At 50.9% G+C, this 18,993-nt stretch overlaps 1 protein-coding gene across 2 annotated transcripts in view; it reads left to right on the forward strand.

Moving 5' to 3' along the window:
• The first annotated feature begins 9,543 nt into the window (after positions 1–9,543).
• Positions 9,544–18,993, forward strand: part of ACSS1 (acyl-CoA synthetase short chain family member 1) — a 49,495-nt gene continuing 40,045 nt past the window's right edge. For both annotated transcript variants that reach the window (XM_037743071.1, XM_017541441.2), the window contains exon 1: positions 9,544–10,151. In XM_037743071.1, coding sequence (XP_037598999.1) covers positions 9,821–10,151 — 331 coding nt within the window. In that variant the 5' untranslated portion in view covers positions 9,544–9,820. The remainder of the gene's footprint in view (positions 10,152–18,993) is intronic.

Below are 18,993 nucleotides of genomic sequence, written 5' to 3' on the forward strand. Positions count from 1 at the left end.
TCTGCAAGTTAAGAACTTCTAGATCTTCCTGGTGAACATTTATCATACATAGTTTCCTCCATTAACTCTTCTTTTGCATTTTGTCTTACTGTGCATTTTGACTGATATTCACTTCATATTTATTTGGTGAATATTTTCTATACTTTTACTATCAATATTTCTAAATATGTTTTAGGTTTAGATTTGTCTCTTGAGGAGTATATAGTTGAGATTTTGAAAATTCATCCCCCAAATCTTTGTTTTTAGTTGGAGTATTTACTCCATTTACATCAATTATAATTGTTGACATTTAATTTTTATTTTAATGGATTTATTTTTTGTGTGTATTTGCGAATGTTTTGGTTATCTGCAAATTTTTCGTGCTGCAAAAGAAGTAGCACTTAATATAAATTTTCTCAGCAAGGCAATTTTACTTTCTGCAGAAAGGGTGCTACTTGTCAGCAATCTTGCCAGGGGAGCGCCCTGAACAAAAGAAAGGCATGATTATTTATTCCTTATGCATTGGGTCCTTACTGCAGTGTCCTATCACCATTGGTTGAATCTGGACCTCAGAGTCTAAGCTAAACCTGATTGGCCAATAGCTTAAAACTTTCTTAAATAGGTAAAAGCAATGAAGAACAGGGGAAAAGAGGGAGTTGCTTGCGAAAGGACTTAGAAAAGTAATAACATTTTCAAATAAGGGGTATGGGCTGCGAGCTGGGACATGCCTGAGAATGTCCAGACCAAATATCTCAGTTAAAGTACAAGGACACAGAATGTACTCATTCCTTTATAGCTAACAACTGCATAGGACAGGGCTTACCAAAGAGTTATTAGCAAAAAGCAAGAAGGCTTTGGAAGAAGTTCGTCTTTAAAAGAAACTATTATTTGTAACATTCATTGTTTATTTTTTAACAAGAAGGGAAACTTTGAAGAGGAACTTTCTACTTTCCGCAGTTTTCTACACTTTCTTTTAAATCTATTTCTCCTTTTTTCATCTTTCAAACTACTCAGTGTTCTTACCCCATTTCTCCCTCTACTAGATTAGAAGGTTTATATTCTGCTTCTATGTGTGGTTAATCTAGAACATTTGACATGCATATTGATGTAAACGTAAAACTATCCTGAACATTCAGGGAAATATAGGATGCTACTTTTGATTTCTTAATCACTCCGACACTCTTGTTCAGGATTTTTCTTTTATCTTGTTTCTTCTTCCCATGATGCAGGTGTTATTGCTACACTTTCATATCACTAATGTTTCTTAGATTTACCCACAAGTGAAACACTTTCATTTCTCATTGTCCTTCCATTGCAGGCACACCACCCTTATTACCCTCATTTGGGGCATAATTTTTCTTCTTCTGGAAGTAATCCTGAAGCAATAGGGTGAAAAGCCAATTAGTTCTGTTTGTCTGAAAATGTATTTTGTACTTGTTCTTGAAAGATGATTTCACTAACTACACTATTCAAAGTTGACAATTATTTTCCTGAAATACTTTAAAGATTTTACTCAACTGTCAGCTGTCAGTCTAAACACCATTCCTGTGTAAGTAATCTGTCTTCACTCTGACTTTTTAAAGACTTGCTGCTTATCTTTGGTTTGTGACAGTTTCACAATCATGTGTACACGTGCTGCTTTCATTTTTACTTAGCTTGATTGGAATTCGTGTACTTCCTGAGCCCAAGTATTGTGTTTCATTAATTCTAGAAGTGTTGCAGCTTTTAATTTATTGAATATTTCCTCTACCTATTCTTTCCTTCTAAAACTCTAAATGTGTGTGTCTGTGTGTGTGCATTGTGTGTGTGTGCATTCATGTATGTATGTGGTGTGTGCATGTGTTTGGGGTGTGTGGTGTGTGTGTGCACATGTGTGTGGACACATGGTGTGTATGTGAGCAGGTGGGTGTATGTGCACACGTGTCTGCACTTGTGTGTGCTTATGAGTGTGCAAGTGTGTGTGGTATATGTGCATGTGTGTGATGTGTGTCATCATGCACGTGTGTGGTGTATTTGGTGTGTGTGCATGCATGTGTTGTGTGTGCACATGTGTATGTGTGACTGTGAGTGTGGTATGTGTGGGGGCCTGTGTGTGGGTGTGTGCATATGTGATGTGTGTGGCATGTGCATATGCTTTGTGTGGTATGTGTGCCATTGATGTGGTTGTGTGGGGGTCTGTGGTGTGTGCATATGCATGTGTGGTATATGTGTGGGCACATGTGTGGTGTATATATGCAATATGTGTGGTGGGTGTGAGGTGTGTGTGGTATGTGTAATGTGTGTGTGGTGTGTGTGTGCAGGTGTGTGTGTAGTATTTGTGTGCACGTCTGTGTTGTGTAGTGTGTGTGGTGTCTGCGGTGTGTGCATGGGTGTGTGTTTGTGGTGGGTGTGTGGTGTGTGCATGTGCGTGGTGTCTGGTATGTGTGTGCAAGTGTGTGATGTGTGTTGTGTGTGTTTGATGTGTGCGTGTGTGTGGTGTGTGTTTTTGTGGTGTGTGTCTGTGTGGTGTGTATGCATCTGTGGTCTGTGGTGTATGTGTGGTGTGTGTGTGTGTGTGTGTGTGTGTTGTGTGTGTGTTGTGTGCATGTGTGGTGTGTGTCTCTGTGTGTGTCTGTGTATGTGTGTCTGTGTGTGTGGTGTGTGTGCATGTGATGTGTATGTGTTTGTGGTGTGTGTGTGCAGATGTGTGTGTAGTATTTGTGCACACGTGTGTGGTGTGTGCATGGGTGTGTGGAGCGTGGTGTGTGTTTGTGGTGGGTGTGTGATGTGTGTGTGTGGTGTGTGTGGTATGTGTATCTGTGTGTGGTGTGTGTTTGGTGTGTGTGTGTGCGTGTGGTGTGTGTCTGTGTGGTGTGTATGCATCTGTGGTCTGTGGTGTATGTGTGATGTGTGTGTGTGTGTTTGTGTGTGTGTGGTGTGTGCCTCTGTGAGTGTATATGTGTGTCTCTGTGTGTGTGTTGTGTGTATGTGTGTCTTTCCCATGCCCCATGTCTTGCATCAACCTTTCTAAATTTTCTTTCTTTTTTACTCTATGCTACAATTTCTATTTAATGGCAAAATTTAATTAATTCAGTTATTACTGATATGATGTATGGACATATCTCTTGATCTTATTTTATATTTCCCAACTTGGCATCCCTGCTTATTCCTTCCCCACTCTACTCTTTCCTGTTTTGTTTTTTAAAAATTGACCAACTTTTGTTCCATTTCTTTCACCAATGGTTTGGAAATCACATACTCTTTTTAGTTTTCTAAGAATTACACATAAAATTTAAGCATACATAAGAAACATATGTTTCTATCACTATCTAGAGTTAGCTGGATTTATATCATTTCTCCATCCAGACAAAAACTTTTGCAGGCTTTACTTCACTTCTACTTCTCCCTTGTCCGCAGCCAAAAAACCTGACAGTTTCCCCAGAGCACCTTCCCAATGCTCCCAGCTGCCCTCTAAGCCACTGTCCAGGTCTGGCTGCCATTCTCAGAAGCTACAGTACCCGGAAATCTACCAAAATGTCAATGCCTGCTTGCACGTAAGTTCAGGATAAAGTTAATTCTAGTTGAACTAACATGAAAAGAAAACCGCAGAGGCTGTTCCTGACTCTATCCCTCAGCTACAGGTTCTGCCTTGAATTCCAACCCATGGCTGGCTACCCAGAGCCACCTGCTCAGAATTTCTCTTTCACCAGGGGATTCATGTTTTCCCAATTTATTATTATTATTTTTGAGACGGAGTCTGGCTCTGTTGCCAGGCTGGAGTGCAGGGGCGTGATCTCAGCTCACTGCAACCTCTGCCTCTGGGGTTCAAGCGATTCCCCTGCCTCAGCCTCCTGAGTAGCTGGGACTACAGGCCATGCCCAGCTAATTTTTGTATTTTAAGTAGAGATGGAGTTTCACCATGTTAGCCAGGATGGTCTTGATCTCTTGACCTCATGATCCGCCTGCCTTGGCCTCCCAAAGTGCTGGGATTACAGGTGTGAGCCACCACGCCCGGCCCATCTATTTATCAATATACTAACTGCACTCAGTGGGCCATCTTGATGGAGTATGTAACTTCCAGGGCAGATAGATTTCTCATGTCCTCACCCAGAGTTCCCTGAGTTCAGGACTATCACACTGCCCTGGCCATAGTCAGTCTGTGTTGATTGATTTACTAAGGAGACAAAGGCCTCATTATTAGGGAAATGCTGCTGGGCTTCCTTTGATGGGGATATGATCTTCAGGAATGCGTTGAATTCTTCTGGTTGGCTTCTCCTATAGAAGACACTAACTGCTCAGACAGGCTGAAAGTGGCATCAGTTGCAGCGCCAGGGGGCAGTGTTGGCCAGTTTCACAATTTCTCAGCATTCAGCCCCTTAAGAAATTTGACTAATGCTATTAGTTCTTCATGGATAGCTACCCATCCTCTTGGGTTCCCCGCTGGTGTTTTCAAAGATGAGGCCATGTTTAATCTCTCTTTGGGACCCACAAAAACTGGTCCCAAAGAAAGCCATGTCCAGCCCAGGTGATCAGCACCTTTGCAGACTAATTCCTCTCCTGCCTGTGGTCTCTGCTCAAAGCTGTGCTTGGGTCATAAACCCTCACACTTGAGTTTGAGCTGAGAGGCTGGGAAGGCCAAGAAGTTCCTGAGGCCACAGGCAGAGACGCGATGGCAGTTTCAGTGGCTTTTGCCTCCTCAGGACAGAGCAAAGGGGCAGACAGCTCAGATTCAAAGGCTGCTCCCTGGCTTCCCTCTCCCTCTTGTAGCTTCTTATTATGCAGGAGCCAAGAGACCAGGTGATTGCTGCAGAACAAGCACCTGAGCAATACCTGCTTGACCGCTCAAGCGGTGCATCGGGCTCCACGACCCTCAGGGGACTGGGTGGGCCACCAATGGACATTGGGACCCCTGGCCCTGCGTGTGTGGGGGGGCTGATTCAGGCTTCTGCTGGTTGATGAAACCACAGGACAAAGCCATGAGGGCAGGTGGCCCCTGGTCTTTCAGGTGCAGTGGGAACCCTGTCGCTGCCGACGTCTCTGTCTGGGTGTGGGATTCTGTTTCCCCGAGCACAGTGTTGAACTTGGGCACTCCATCCTTTTTGTCCCTCCTCCTCTGAGCTCCATACTCTAGTTGTCACTCAAATTCAAACCAAAGCAAACATCGAGTTCTAGCTGAGGGTACCTTTCCTAGCTTCACCTCTAAATTTTTAGTTTTATGCAAGTCAAAATCCAAACCTTCCCAGCCAGAGCTCAGAAGCTACTGGACTGGAAATCTACCAAAATCTCAATGTCTGCTCGCACTTAAGTCCAGGATAAAGTTAATTCTAGCTGAGCTAACATGAAAACCACAAAGGATGTTCCTGACTATATCCCCCGGACATGAGCTTGGGTGGCTATGTCTCTGCTCCAGCCCTAAAGCAGTATGAGAAACAGCGGCTGTTCCTTGCCCAGAGTGACAGCTCCCCTTGATGGGGGTGGGGAAGTTGTGAGCAAAAGAAGGCACTGAACCAAAGGAAGGAGGGCAGCAGATCTCCAGAGTCCGGTGGTCCTTAGGTAAATCTGTGGAGGGCCCCACACTGGCAGGGGCTGTCATTTTGGGAAAGGAGAAGAACCTCTGGCTACTAAGTTTGGCATGTCCTTATTGGGACTCATACACCTTTTGGAATTTTAGAGCTCAAGGATTCAGACTTTGGATCACATTGGTTCATTTTCCAGATGAGAAAACTGAGGCCTAGAGATGTCAGGGGCCTTGCCACATGGCAGGTTGGAGGCAGAGCTGAGGGCAGAAGCCAGGAGGGGTTCTAGGCCTCTCTCCTGGCTCCCTGTCCAGTGCTGTCTGTACACTCAGGGGCTCCACGAAGGAGGAAGTCACTTTTGATCCACACAGGAGGCAAGATGGTGGCCACAGCTCAAAGTTCTCAGCGCTTCGCCCTCGGAGTGACCCCAAGGTGTCCCCGCAATTTCAGAGACTTACAGCTCTTAAGTACCTCCAGGCAACTCCAGCAACAGGAAGTGTAGTTCTACACCACCTAGTTGGTTCTGAAATGTTTGGTTCTGAAATGATCACTTCTTCTTATCTAACCAGAAGGAGCTGGTGGTATTTATTTCAAAATGGAGTTACTTCTGTGAACTTGTTTCATTGCAATAGTAGAAGATCTTAGAAATGAAGGTAGTGGGAAGAAGGAGCCAGCAGCGTGCACTCTCTGCAGGTGGCTGCCGGGGCCAGGGTCACAGAGACGAATGAAGAGAACAGGAAGAGGGAGTGATGGAGGAAAGACGTGGAAGGGAGGACTTTACCGGCTCTTTGGAGACCACTGAGTGCACAGAGCATAGTGGGGATCTGTTATCAGCCAAGACTGTTTCTCGAGCATCTGAGCACTGCAACTTTGGAGTAACGGGTGTGGCAGGAACTATGAGGGCAAGTGGCGAAGGCAGTGTTGGTGGCCTCCGTCCCTAAAGCTGTCACAAGCAGCGTAGCTGCTGTCTCTTCTGTCACAGAGCTCCCTCCTTCCCCTGACAGGGAAGATAGACGCAGAGCTAATAAGTAAGAGCCATGGGAAAAAATTAAGTCAGGAGTTGGGACTAGGGAATGAGGGTGGACGTATGACTTGGCGTAGGTGACAGGGAAGGCCTCTTGGGAGAAGGGATGTTTGAAGACACCTGAGGGAGGCGAGGGGGAGTCTCTGTGGACATCTGAGAGGAGCATTCCAGCCAGAAGGGACAGCACGTGTTGGTCCCAAGGTGGGAGCACATCTTGTGGTGGGAAGGACAGGAGCAGGCCTGTGTGCTGGAGCCCCAGTGAGTGAGGGAGAGTGGAGGAGGAGGGGCCGCTGGATCAGGGAAGACAGCGCTTCTCTAACTTGGATGTGCACCCAGCTCACCCCGGGCTTAAGATGCAGATGCTGAGGCAGCAGGTCTGAGACGGAGCCTGGAATTCTGCATTTCTACAAAGACCCCAAGTGATGCTCCTGGCCCGTAGGCCACAGGTTGAGTAGTGAGGCTGTGGCCCGTGAGCCAGGGAAGGATGCCGCCTTTGCTTTGAGGAGTCAGGAGCCTTTGGATTGTTCTAAGTTGCAGAGCAAGTTCCTCTGACTTCTGTTTTAAAGGAATTGCACTGGCTGCTGGTTAGGCTGTCAGGGACAAGGGTGAAAGCAACTTGGAGCCTCCTGAATAATCCTAAAAAGAGATGGGTGTGGTTGGGATGGTGATGGGAGGGGATGGTGATGGGGAAAGAGGTCAGTGCTGCAGGTGTTCTGAAGGTGAGCCACAGGATTTGCTGACAGGCTGTATGCGGAGTGTGAGGGTGAGGAATCTAAGATGACAAGGCTATACGCCCAAACAACAGGAAAATGCCATTTCCATTCACTGACACGGAAGATCCATGTCAGGGGAAGAATCCCAGGACTTGGTGTATTTCAGATGTGAATAAGACGTTTGAATACAGGACTGAGATTAGGAGGAAAGGTCCAGCGGGGAGGTGCCAATGTGAAAGTCAGAGACTAGAGAGTCAGCTGTGTTTCCTAGTGGGCAGGGGAGAAAGGCAGATTTGAGGGCTGAGCTCCTGGGAACCTCAACACTTGGAGGGCAGAGAGAGGAAAGGCACCCAGTACTGAGAGGCAGAGGTCAGTGAGTGAAAGAACCATGCGTTTTCCAGCCTCAGTTGTTGTATCAGTTACCTACTGCCGAGTTACAAACCCTTCACAACTCAGTGGCTTAAAACAACAATGTTTTCCTTCTCCCAATTCTGTGAATGGACTGAGAGGTTCCTTTGCATCTGGGAGTTATCTGGGGTCACTCATGAGGCTGCCTTGGCTGGGGCGGGAGCCTCCACGGTGGCCTCATTCCTGTCTGGGAGTTGGTCCTGGCAGTGCGGGGGGGTGGCTTCATCCTCTCCCTGGGTCCTTTCCTCTGGAGTTGGTCCTGGCAGTGTGGGGGGCGGCTTCATCCTCTCCCTGGGTCCTTTCCTCTGGAAGGCCAGCCCCGCTTCCTCACAGCTTGCAGCTGGGTTCTATGAGAGGACAAGATGGGGCTGCAGGGACTCTCTGGGCCTCGACATGAAGCTCCCACCAGGTTGTGCTGGACAAAGCAATACGGCTGGCCAGGGTCCTCCTCTGGACAGAGCAGCATGCCATCATGTGCAGGCGTGGGAAGGAAGAGTTGGTGGTTGTCTTTGGGACTCCCTGCCACAGTTAAGAGCCTTCTCAATTTACAGTTTTATTGACCTGTACCTCTCAGTGCCCTGTACTGGGTGACTTTAATATTGTATCAAAATGGGAACTTAGGCCAATGAGCTCCCCCCGGGGGCACTGGGTGCCAGTCTTGCTCTTCCCTTAGCCGACCGCATGCTTTTTAGTAAGTCCTTATTTGTTTGGGCTCAGTTTCCTCATTCATTCCACCTGGAGTTTGACAGTCGGTAGGAGTGGACAGCATTAGATAACTTTTAAATTAAGTAGACTAGCCGGGTGCTGTGACACACGCCTGTAGTCCCAGCTACTCTGGAGGCTGGGTCAGGAGGATTGCTTGAGCCCAGGAGTTCCAGACTGTAGTGAGCTGTGATGGGAACCACTGCACTCCAGCCTGGGCTACAGACCCCATCTCTAAAAAAGTATCATAAATAAACAAAGCAGAAAATGCAGGTCAAGTGGTAGCACTGTGCAAGGCATGTGTTATGCTAGTACATGTCACTGATTCTCCAGCCCTTGGTACACTCCTGTCTTCCCCGGCAGACAAACAGCATTCCGCCGGCAGGGGCTGGTGGCTGGCCCACGCAGAGGATCCTCCGACCGCAGGCCCCTCCTCTCTGCAAGCCCTGCAGCTCAAGGGAAAGAACCTCTACCATCACAAAGGGCTCAAAGAACCAGTTTTCCAAAACCTCTCTTTCCCTGTGTTTACCCCTTTGTTACGCATTTACTTCTTGGGTGTCGACATATTTAAGAACTGGTGCATTTCCTTCAGTCCTTCCTGACTCCACAGCTGCAAAAACATCACCCCACCACTGCCGTCCCCACACCCCAGGGAGGCATTACTTCCGTTGTCCCCAAAAGGAAAATGAGGCACCGAGAAGTTAGGGAACTTGGTCAAGGTCACACAGGTAGAAATGCCAGAGTGTGAACTCAGGCCATAGATGCGGGAGCAACTGGAGAAAGGCGTCGTCGCACCTTATCACCAGCCCAAGGGACCCCGGACCACGGACTCAGGCCTGCGCATCCTCCCGGCTTCTGGGCTTCCCGCCAGCCCCCTTCTTGTGCCGCTGAGAGGCCAAGGGAGGGGTTCATTCTCAGGGGCGCACAAAGGCATGAAAACCTTGGCTTCAGCCTCTGAGATTCGGAACTGACCGACCCATTGTCTTGGGATCCACCAGTGCGCTTGGCTGCACCAGCCCCTTTACCTCGGTGCCGGCTCCCTCCCGGCTCCTTCCGCTGCCAGAGGGTCGGTCCCCCAGCCCCTCTGCCCCTGTGCCAGGAGGCTGCGTCCTGGGCCGCACGTGGCTCTGGCAGCTCCGCGAAGCTGTCGGGGCTTGCAGGAGGGCGCGCAAACTGAAACCAAAACAGGCCGACGCGAGGAGCGTCCGGGTGGGACCGCAGACCAGCGGGAGCGCAGCGGCTGGGCCAGGAACTGGGACCCCGCTCCGCCCCGCGCTCCCCTGCACCCCCCCACGCTGCTCTCCTCCTCCTTAGCGGCCCCCCTTCTCCTGGGCCGGAGAAGAAGGGGTGGGACCGGGGCTGGCTCCGGGAAGGGGCCGGGGAGGAGTGGGTGGTGGCCGAAGGGCGGAGCAGGGGCGGGGCCAGCGGAGACTCCAAGGGGCGCCCCAGGCTTGAGGCACCCACTCTGGGCGCACAGAGAACTCTGGAAGTCGGGCTAGATGGCGGTGCATAGCTTGGGCCGCGGCGTCGGTCGGCTGCTGGGTAGCCTGCGAGGGCGCTTGGGGCAGCCAGTGCCGCCGCCGTGCGGGGTGAGCGCGCCGCGCAGGGCGGCCTCAGGACCCCAGGGCAGCGCGCCCGCCGCCGCCGCCGCAGCGCAGCCGGGCTCGTACCAGGCGCTGAGCGTGCTGGCAGCTCAGGAGCCGGCCGCCTTCTGGGGGCCGCTGGCGCGGGACACGCTCGTGTGGGACACCCCCTACCACACCGTCTGGGACTGCGACTTCAGCAGTGGCAAGATCGGCTGGTTCCTGGGAGGCCAGTTGAATGTGTCTGGTGAGTGGGCTTCGGGGGACCCAGGACGCCCCCAACTCTTGCGTCCCGAGGGGACTCGGAGCCTCTGGCCAGCGGCAGCCGTCCCCGGGCGGCGCGGATCGAAGCCCTTCAGGGTCCCCTCCTCCGGTATTCCGCCCGCTCTAAGCTGTGGCTCCACGTCACCCCGTCCCTCATCCCATCGGGCCCCGATCCACGTGCCCAGCTTAGGCCGGCGCCCGCGGGAACCCGGTGTCCGCATGGGACTCCCGGGCTGCTGGCCTTGCCCGGTGCGGCTCCTCGCTCTGCCGTCTTCAGAGTTGCGTTACTGGGTGCACAGCGCCCTGGAGCAAGAGCCGGCGGGGAGCCGCGGGCTACACTCCAGCGCCCCGGAGTCGGGACTTTCTCGTTCTTGTACCGGGGTGGAGGTAAATACTAAGCCGCGACGGTTGTCACTGCGGGCTGCGGTGCCCGGGGATCTGTCTGCGGCCAAGCCCTGCCCACGTAAACAGAGCTGTGGCGGGCGACCTGGGGAGGAGGAAACCGGCGTGGCAGCTGGAACCGGTTATGTCCTCGCTGCGGGCCTCGGGCCTGTGGGCGGGGAGGAAGGAACAGCCGCCTCCCGGCTCTCGTTCTTGGCCTCAGAGGACTGCACCCCAGCGGCCCAGGGCTTGCTTTGGACCCTTGGAGCCTGCGATCCCGGGAAACCGGCCCCAGCAGCCGCTGGTGGTCGGTTGTCTGGAACTTGCTGAGCAGAGGCCACTACTGCTCTGCTAAGATTTGGGGCTGGGAGGAGTACACTGCACCCTCTCTCCCACCTAAGGGGCTGACTGAGCAGCCAGGGGAAGGCCCGGAGCTGCAGGCAGGGCTGGCTATGCAGGGTGGGTGCCAAGTGCAGGGCGGCCCCAGGTGCAGGGCAAGCCTGGGTGTGGGGCCTGCGGAGAGGGGCTGGCAGCCACCTTTGATCAAAGGCCTGAAGGATGGGGGTAACCAGCTTGCTGGATTTGGGAGTGCATAAGAAAGGACCTGAGGGTCCTTACGGCAGGGTCACCTCCCACCCAGGGCCGTGTTCTCCAGGTGGTGGCTCTCCAACCCCTGGGTCACTTGTGTGTTGTTCTGCCCCGCTACGCCTCCGTCTCCGCAGTGTGAGCATGGGGCAGTGATGCTCAGAGGCTAGGCTGAGTGCCTCAAGGGACTAACTTCAGAACTAGCCATACAATTATAGGTAGTGTCTTGCAGTTTTTTTTCAAAGAAATTGAAAGGAACTTTGGCCCCCCCTCCCCCATACTGTATATTACTTTGCTGGTTAAATTAAAATGAGTCACTTACTAGATAAGTGTTTAATACTGAGTCAGCAGCAAGTGCACTTGAACTAGTGGGAACAACAACAAACCAAACCCTTTGGTTTGCAGAGTTGTGCAGCCCTTGCAGGGGATTCGAGCAGCTGGCCCAAGGACACAGGTGGAAAGTGACCTGCTCTGCACTTGTGAGGCCAAGGTCATGGGGAGCAGCCACAGTTGGCCTGTGCACAGTTTCAGGCTCACTCAGATAAGACAGTGGGGCAGACCTCCTGGGGCCAACAGCAAGGACCTTCTGAACCCCACTCCGTGCGGATCAGGGTGTGGTCAGCAAGCATTCTTCTGCTTCCTTTCCTTCACTTATTTCTTCTGATAATATGGCATTCATGGCTACCTTCGCCAGAAATTGAGCTTCAGAAAACTTGAAAAACAGCCCTTCAGCAGCTATCTCTCCGGGATGTGTGTGCCCACCTGTTCATGGGTCAGCGATATCTCTTTCCTTTGCTGGTGTCTGCAAACCATAGAGGGGACAGTATGAAAAAGGGCCAGGTCAGGCCACGACTCCCCTGGGAGTTCCTAGAAAGTTGTGGGGTGGGTGTGAATGCTTTGGCCTGTCTGTCTGCCATGTGTGATAAAGTCGGATGGCTTGTTCCAAAGGAATGTCACTCTTGTAGTTTTCTTCACCCCTTCAAAAATACCGGTGGTTCTCATCACGTGGTCCTCAGACCAGCAGCATCAGCATTACCTGAGAACTTTTGAGAAACACAAATTCTGGGGCCCATCCTGGACATGTGGAATCAGAAACCCTGGAGTGGGACCTGATACCTGTGTTTAACAAGCCCTCCAGTGCTCCAGAGGACATCGGGCTTGGGAACCACTGGCTTCCAGGCACTCGCTCCAGAGGACATCGGGCTTGAGAACCACTGGCCTGTACACCTCAAACCAGGACAGATGATGACACTTCTAAAACAGAATTGGGATTAGTGTCCTGGCCATGGCCTTATTAAACAAACAGCAAGCAAACAACGGGCCATGGATGGCACAACACAGTTTGGTGTCTCCAGGTGTCTTTAGAATCACGACTCGGGTTGATTTCTTGCTTTCCCTTTACCACGCTTTGTGTGTTTCCTCATTTGTAAAACAAGGGCAATGTATAATGGAATTCTGTCTGGTTCTCAGATGTCCAGGATGGGCCCCAAAATGTGTGTTTCTCCAAAGTTCTCAGGTAATGGTGATGCTGCCGGTCTGGGGGCCACGCGTTGAGAACCACTGGTATTCGTGAAGCCAAGGGTGGCTGTGTCCCATGACCTTGGCCTCACAAGTCCAGAGCAGGCCACTTTCCACCTGTGTCCTTGGGCCAGCTGCTTGAGTCCCTTTCAAGGGCACACTGCACAACTCTGCAAACCAAAGGGTTTAGTGTCTTTTTTCCCCACTAGGTTCAAGAGCACTTGCTGCTGACTCAATATGAAAGAAAATACTTATCTAGTAAGTGACTTGTTTTAGTTAAACCAGCAAAGTAATATACAGTGTGGGGCCTGGGGGAGTCCAAAGTTCCTTTCAATTTCTTTGAAAAATAACTGCAAGGCACTACCTATAATTGTGTGGCTACTTCTGAAGCTAATAAACTTGGGGTTACTACTGATGTACCTCAAACCACCCCTAGGCTTAGTGGCACAAGAAAGCAACCATTTTATTCCTTGATGAGTCTGTGGGTCAGGACTTTGGACAGGGCCTGATGGGGATGACTTATGTCAAAGGACAAAATTATGACAAATTTAGTTTAAAGATCTTAATTGACTTTATTTGTGACTACAAAATTGGGCAACACCCCATTCCATAAAACAGAACGAGCATTTGATGAGCTGAACAGAGGAGGATGGTTTTATAGACAGAAAGGGCTGAAGAATGCAGACATGGAGAACAGAAAGAATGGTCATTTCAAAGCTACTTTCGCTGTAAAGGTAAAAGCGGAAAGAGCTCGCTTAACACGTCAGCTTATTTGGAGATTTAGCTACCTCATACTCTCCTTATTTCTTAGAAGGCCAGATAAACAAGTTAGTTTCCATTTGGTGACACGGCACTTTAACAAGAGTGACTCCATTTTTGCATGACCTGTTGGGCCTGGTGCAGCTCAGTCCAAATCGGTGGCCTCCTACACATTTTATTTAACAGTTGCCTCTGCTCCCCAATGTCTGAGCTTGGAGTCGTCTGCCTGTTTCTCACTCCTAAGTCTGGAGCCTGGCTTGGGACAACTTGCAGGCTGGCTTCAGCCAGAATTGTGGCCCAGAGCACTTCCTGGGGCTTCTCACAGTATAGTGGCTGGGCCCAGGCAATGTCCTGCAACCACAGGTCCAAGAGATCAGCACAGATGTTATCAGGCATCTTCTGACCTGGGGAAGGGGACCTGACGGTTTGCACCTGTTTCGTTATCCATGGGAGTATCAGCACACCCGTCCCAGTGCTGTTAGAGTGAAATGAGAAAAAGCTTGTAAGGCACTCAGCATTTTCTTAACACATTACATCCCCCATCACTGGGCATTTGTTATTTATTAATGAAGCATGTGGGGAGGCTGTGACCTTGTTCTTGGCCTTCAGCAGTGTTGCTGAGAGAACTGAGCTCGCATCTAATTGGCCTGAGATAGATGGGGAATAGACTGCAGAGGGCATGCAGGTGGCTGAGGTGGCTTTCAAAACACCACAGTATCCTGCCCATCCCGCAGGTCTCATAGCCAGGTGGGTTTATGGTGTCTGAGGTCCACCATAAACCCAGAAAACTCTGCACCCTTCAGTGACTTGCTTCTATTGTGTAAAACTGCCTTGCAGAAGGTTCTTTGGAGAACCGGGTTCTAAAAGGGATTCTTTTTCAACTGTGAATTTGGCTCTGTCCTTTGTAGGGCTCAACAGCTGTTTTTGCCCTGTGGCATAACAACTCAAGATGTCAGGAAGTTGTAAATGCAGAACCAGAGGGTAATGACGTGTGTTGCTTTCAAAATGCACAACTAAGCTCTATTTTTTAAACCATCAATTTTAAAGTGATGTTTTTCAGTGTGCGTACTCTTAAGCAAGAATGCAGAAAAGCCTCGTTGTAACCAAGCATTGAGCACTGGGAGATTTTTTGGATGCTTTTTGGAGCTAAGTTGCAGGATTAGAAGCCCCTTTGCCGTAGCTCTTTCCTCTTGGTGGCATGCCTCCAGTAGTTCAGAAGGCAGGACCCTGACAGTGGCAGGATGCCACACGCCCGTGCTTCACTTCCCTCCCAGTGATTCCAGTGATTAGAGTAACTTTTCTAAGGTTTTCCAGGGAACTCTACATGAAAATGGAACCCCTAATCTTAGGAGGAGGATCCTCCTGAGGAACCCAAGTCCTTCCTAGCTGTCAGGGGCATGACTTACTTTAAATAACAGATACTTTGGGAAAATTGTCCAAAACAATTTTTGTGAGTGACGTAATATCTCAAATCGTGCCAGGGAGGATTGCTATTAAAAGAAAGTCCATTGTGTGCCAGGCGCTGTGGCGCAGGCCTGTAATTCCAGTATTTTAGGAGGCTGAGGTGGGCGGATTGCTTAAGCCCAGGAGTTTGAGACCAGCCTGGGCAACACAGTGAGACCCGCGTCTCTTAAAAACAAGAACAAAAATTAGCTAGGCATGGTGGTGCACACCTGTAGTCCCAGTTACTTGGAAGGCTGAGGTGGAAGGAGTTCTTGATCCCAGGAGGTGGAGGTTGCAGTGAGCTGAGATCACTCCGCTGCACTTCAGCCTGGGCAATGCAGTGAGACCCTGTCTCAAAAAAAAAATAAGTCTATATCTATATAGCAGCCAGAGATGTTAAAAAAAAAAAAAAAAAAGGAAAAAAAAAAAACCCATCGTGAATCCTTTTGTGAATAGTAACATGGTAACTCCCTATTCAAATTGAATTTCCATATGCTGGGTTCACTTTCAGTTGGGATGTGTGCATGCAAGGGATGTATTTAAACAACTAACAAGAGTTCTTGAAAATTCCTACGTGTGTGTCAGGTTTATAATGCCAACACTCTCATAGTGCCATTTACAACAAAACACCAAATCCCTGCCCTGGCCATAGGCCTTGGCTGACTGCCTGCAACTGTGTTAGGCCCCGGGACGGGGCCCTGGGCATCTGTGAGCGGGATGGAGCGCCCTGGCTGGCCGGCCCTCTGCTCTGCACGGCTGTCTCATCCTCACGGCACCAACGTGAAGTGGTCCTATTGCACAGATGTGGAAATAAAGGCTCCAATTAATGTATCACAATGAATAATCCAGAAAATGCTCAATACCACAGAGCCCACATTCTAACGAGGACATGAACCATAAGTCAGTAAATGAGTAAGTCCACACTGGGTGGGAAGGGAGTTGTGATGTAATTCCCAAGCCCGATCCCCATGATAAAGGAATCTTAGGGACACAGTCCCTGCCCTTGGGGAGTGGCATTGTGTCCTGTAGTGGGGACTGTTGGGCAACATGGGGCAGTGTGAGATGGTGTGGGCCACTGAGAGGGCAGGGACAGGTCATCATGTGCTGGGAAACTTGGGAAAGGCTGGAAATAGGAGGTGGAGTTTCAGCTACACCTTAAATTGCCATAGATCCTTGCCCAACTCTTCTTGGAAATGCTGAGAAATGGAATTTTCTTGTCCCACTGCCCAGTTCTTTGGGCAGAATTTTTTTTAACTTTCTTTTCTTCCTCCCTCCTTTTCCCGCTTCCTTCCTCTTTCTGTCCTTCCTCCCCTTCTTGCCCCTTCCTCCCCCTCCCTTCCTCCTTTTCATTCCCAAAATTGAAGCACTAACAGAACCATAACTATATGCTAAGAATCATGTGCACATGGGGTGTTAGGGCCACTGTCCCCGCAAGCCCCACATGGAGCTTTCTCCAGGTGCTTGTGCGATCTGAGCGCCAGCCGTGGTGGCCAGAACAGTCTGGTGGGGGGAGCGCTGTTCTGTTTGCCTTACCAGGGGACACCGTGACTCCATCTGACTCACAACCAGAAACAATCACATGACACTGAATCTTTCCCGTCCCACCCAGACCAGAGATCATTGTACTCACTCCATGGATTAGGAAATGGTCTTGCATTAAATGATATGTGCATTGTCTGTGGTTGGTGAGTGGTTGGACAGGGGCTGGACGTTAGACCCTCAGTTTTGGTGGTGACTCCAGGCTGCCAGCCAGTGGCTCATGAGGCTGGCAAATGTATGTAATTGCCCCAGTCCCAAAAGGAAAAAGAAAACCCTTGGAAATCTGGCATCTGCATAGAAAGTGGATGTGCATGTAAGTCCATGTGCACACACAGAGAGTCGGCTCCCAGGACCAGCAGCGGCTGCACCACTAGGATCTTATTAGAAAGACAGATGCCCAGAGCAGGGGCGGGGCACAGCGGCTGCAGCCAACACATCCTCTGGGGGCTTCTGATGTCACTCAAGGTTGAGAAGCGCTGATTTGGGCCAAAAAAAGACCGTCTTCTACTTGAGGGATATAGGCACAAAGACAAGAAGTGGGGTCTGCTCCCTCCCTTGGGCGTGGGGGACCACCTGGTGCCGTTATACCCCAATATGCCCCTCTGGCTCTAGGATGCAAGTGATCCATTCCTCAGCTCTGTGCCCTGGACTAGGCTACCCAAACCCAGACCTGAGCAGGACACTTGGCCCTCACCCAAGAGAGCGCAGCAGGCAGCAAGCCCCTGGCAGGGTTGGAGGATGTGCAGGGTCTGGGACAGCAAGGCGCTTGGGAGAGTTAGCGCCTTGGGCTGCGACCCGCAGCATGGCTGTGAGGAAAGCACAGCGCCCCAGGCAGGGAGGAGCCAGAACAAAGGCCCCAGGGCAGGGGAGCTCACCAGATGTGGCCCAGCCAGCAGGGAGAGGCAGGTCACTGTGGCCTTGGAGGCCACTTTTTCAGCACCTTCTGCCTGTGGGGAGGGCACCTGGGGGACACTGTACTTGGGGTTCCATTCTGATCTGCTGGACTCAGGCCACTTGTCAGCCCTGGGAAGACAGGGACACAAGGCTGATCTCATGGGCCACCCAGCCGCACCCGGGTGCTGTCTATCTGGGGCTGACCTGACCCTCTCCACCTTCCTCAGCTCTGTCTGCCTGCTTGGTATAAAACAGTGCAGGATGTCCTGCTGGGCTGGGAGGCTCTGCAGGCCTGTTTGAAGTTGGGCAGTCACTCTCTGAGGAGTGTCCTTGTGCCTGGTTGCTGTGGGAGCAGGTGAGGCGATGGCATGAATGCCAGGGTGAAGTGTCCAGCGTGGTTCCGTCTCCTCCTGCTTCGTCCTGGCTGGGGCCTTGGGCAGGTCACTTGGCCACGCGGAAGCATTTGCTCATCTACACCTGGGCAGGCCACTCTTCCGCGGGGGGTTGAGGATCAAATTCGGAGTGGATTAAGTGTATCGGGCAGAGCTTCCCGGGTGTGAGCATGGGTTCACATCTCCTGGGCTTCTTATGAGGCTGGTTAGGACTCAGCAGGTCTGGGTAGGGCTGAAGGTTTGCATTTGTGACCAGCTCCCGGGGGGATTGCAGCCAGTGTCGATCCTTAGCTAGGCATTCCTAGGCTTGTCATTGCTGTCCAGAGTTGCTGGAGGTGACACGCAGGCAGAGGGTCATAGGACCCTCTGTGGAGGGACAGGCTTCTGCCAATTGTTCAGAAGCCAGCAGTTCATGGCTTTCATGTGAAAGCTCTTGATTTTTAAATATTGGACTGGATTTGCACACACACGCACCCCTGCACACACACACCCGCACACCCCAGTCAGGGGGGGCAGCACATCTGTATGCTGGACTCAGCTTAGGGGCCAAGTTGGCTAATACCTGCTGCACCTGCGGTGAATTTTCTCCCTGGCAGCCGCGTGGTTTTCCATCTCCGTCAGGGTTTACATGTTCCTCTCGTCTGCCTGAATTGGCCTCACCGTTCTCACGTGTCCGTAAGACCAAGCCTGATTCGTAGCCCTCTTCCCCCGCTACTGCAAAGCTCCCCTTCTTCCCACTGCCTGGTGAAGACCTGGGCTGTTGTTATTGGGTGGCTTTGGAGGGTGGGGGGACAGACTGTGGAGCCAACCTGCCTGCGTTGAACCCAGCTCTGTCCTGTGTGACCTTGAGCAGGCCTTGGTGTTGCCATCCGCAGTGGGAGATGCTGCTGGTGGGGGCATGGTCCTAGTGGAAACTCTTGCAGGAATTACTGTTTCAGTCCCAGGCTGTCCTTAACTTCCTAGGGTTTGCCTTCCCAGGGTGAATTCAGCTCCATTGCCCTGTTTGGACAAGTGTTATGAGCCTGCCACCGCCAACCTTGTGTGCTTGGCCACTTTTGCATGTTTCTTACGTTCGCATCTGTCTCCTGAACCCACAGCAGGGGCTGCGAATCTGCCCTGGCATTTCCCTTGGTGCTTAGCGTGGTGCCTTGATCAGAACTGGCGCCCAGGACTGGTTGAATGAAACCATCCCAGAGTTATATGCCCCATCTCTTTGCTCATAAGACAGTACCCAGAAAATACCCAGAAAAACATTATGGGGTTAATGCTGCACCTGCATGACCACAGTGAACAGAGGTTAGCGTGGCCACACAC

This window comes from Cebus imitator, unplaced genomic scaffold (assembly GCF_001604975.1).
Source record: "Cebus imitator isolate Cc_AM_T3 unplaced genomic scaffold, Cebus_imitator-1.0 Scaffold134, whole genome shotgun sequence".
Taxonomy (NCBI): domain Eukaryota; kingdom Metazoa; phylum Chordata; class Mammalia; order Primates; family Cebidae; genus Cebus; species Cebus imitator.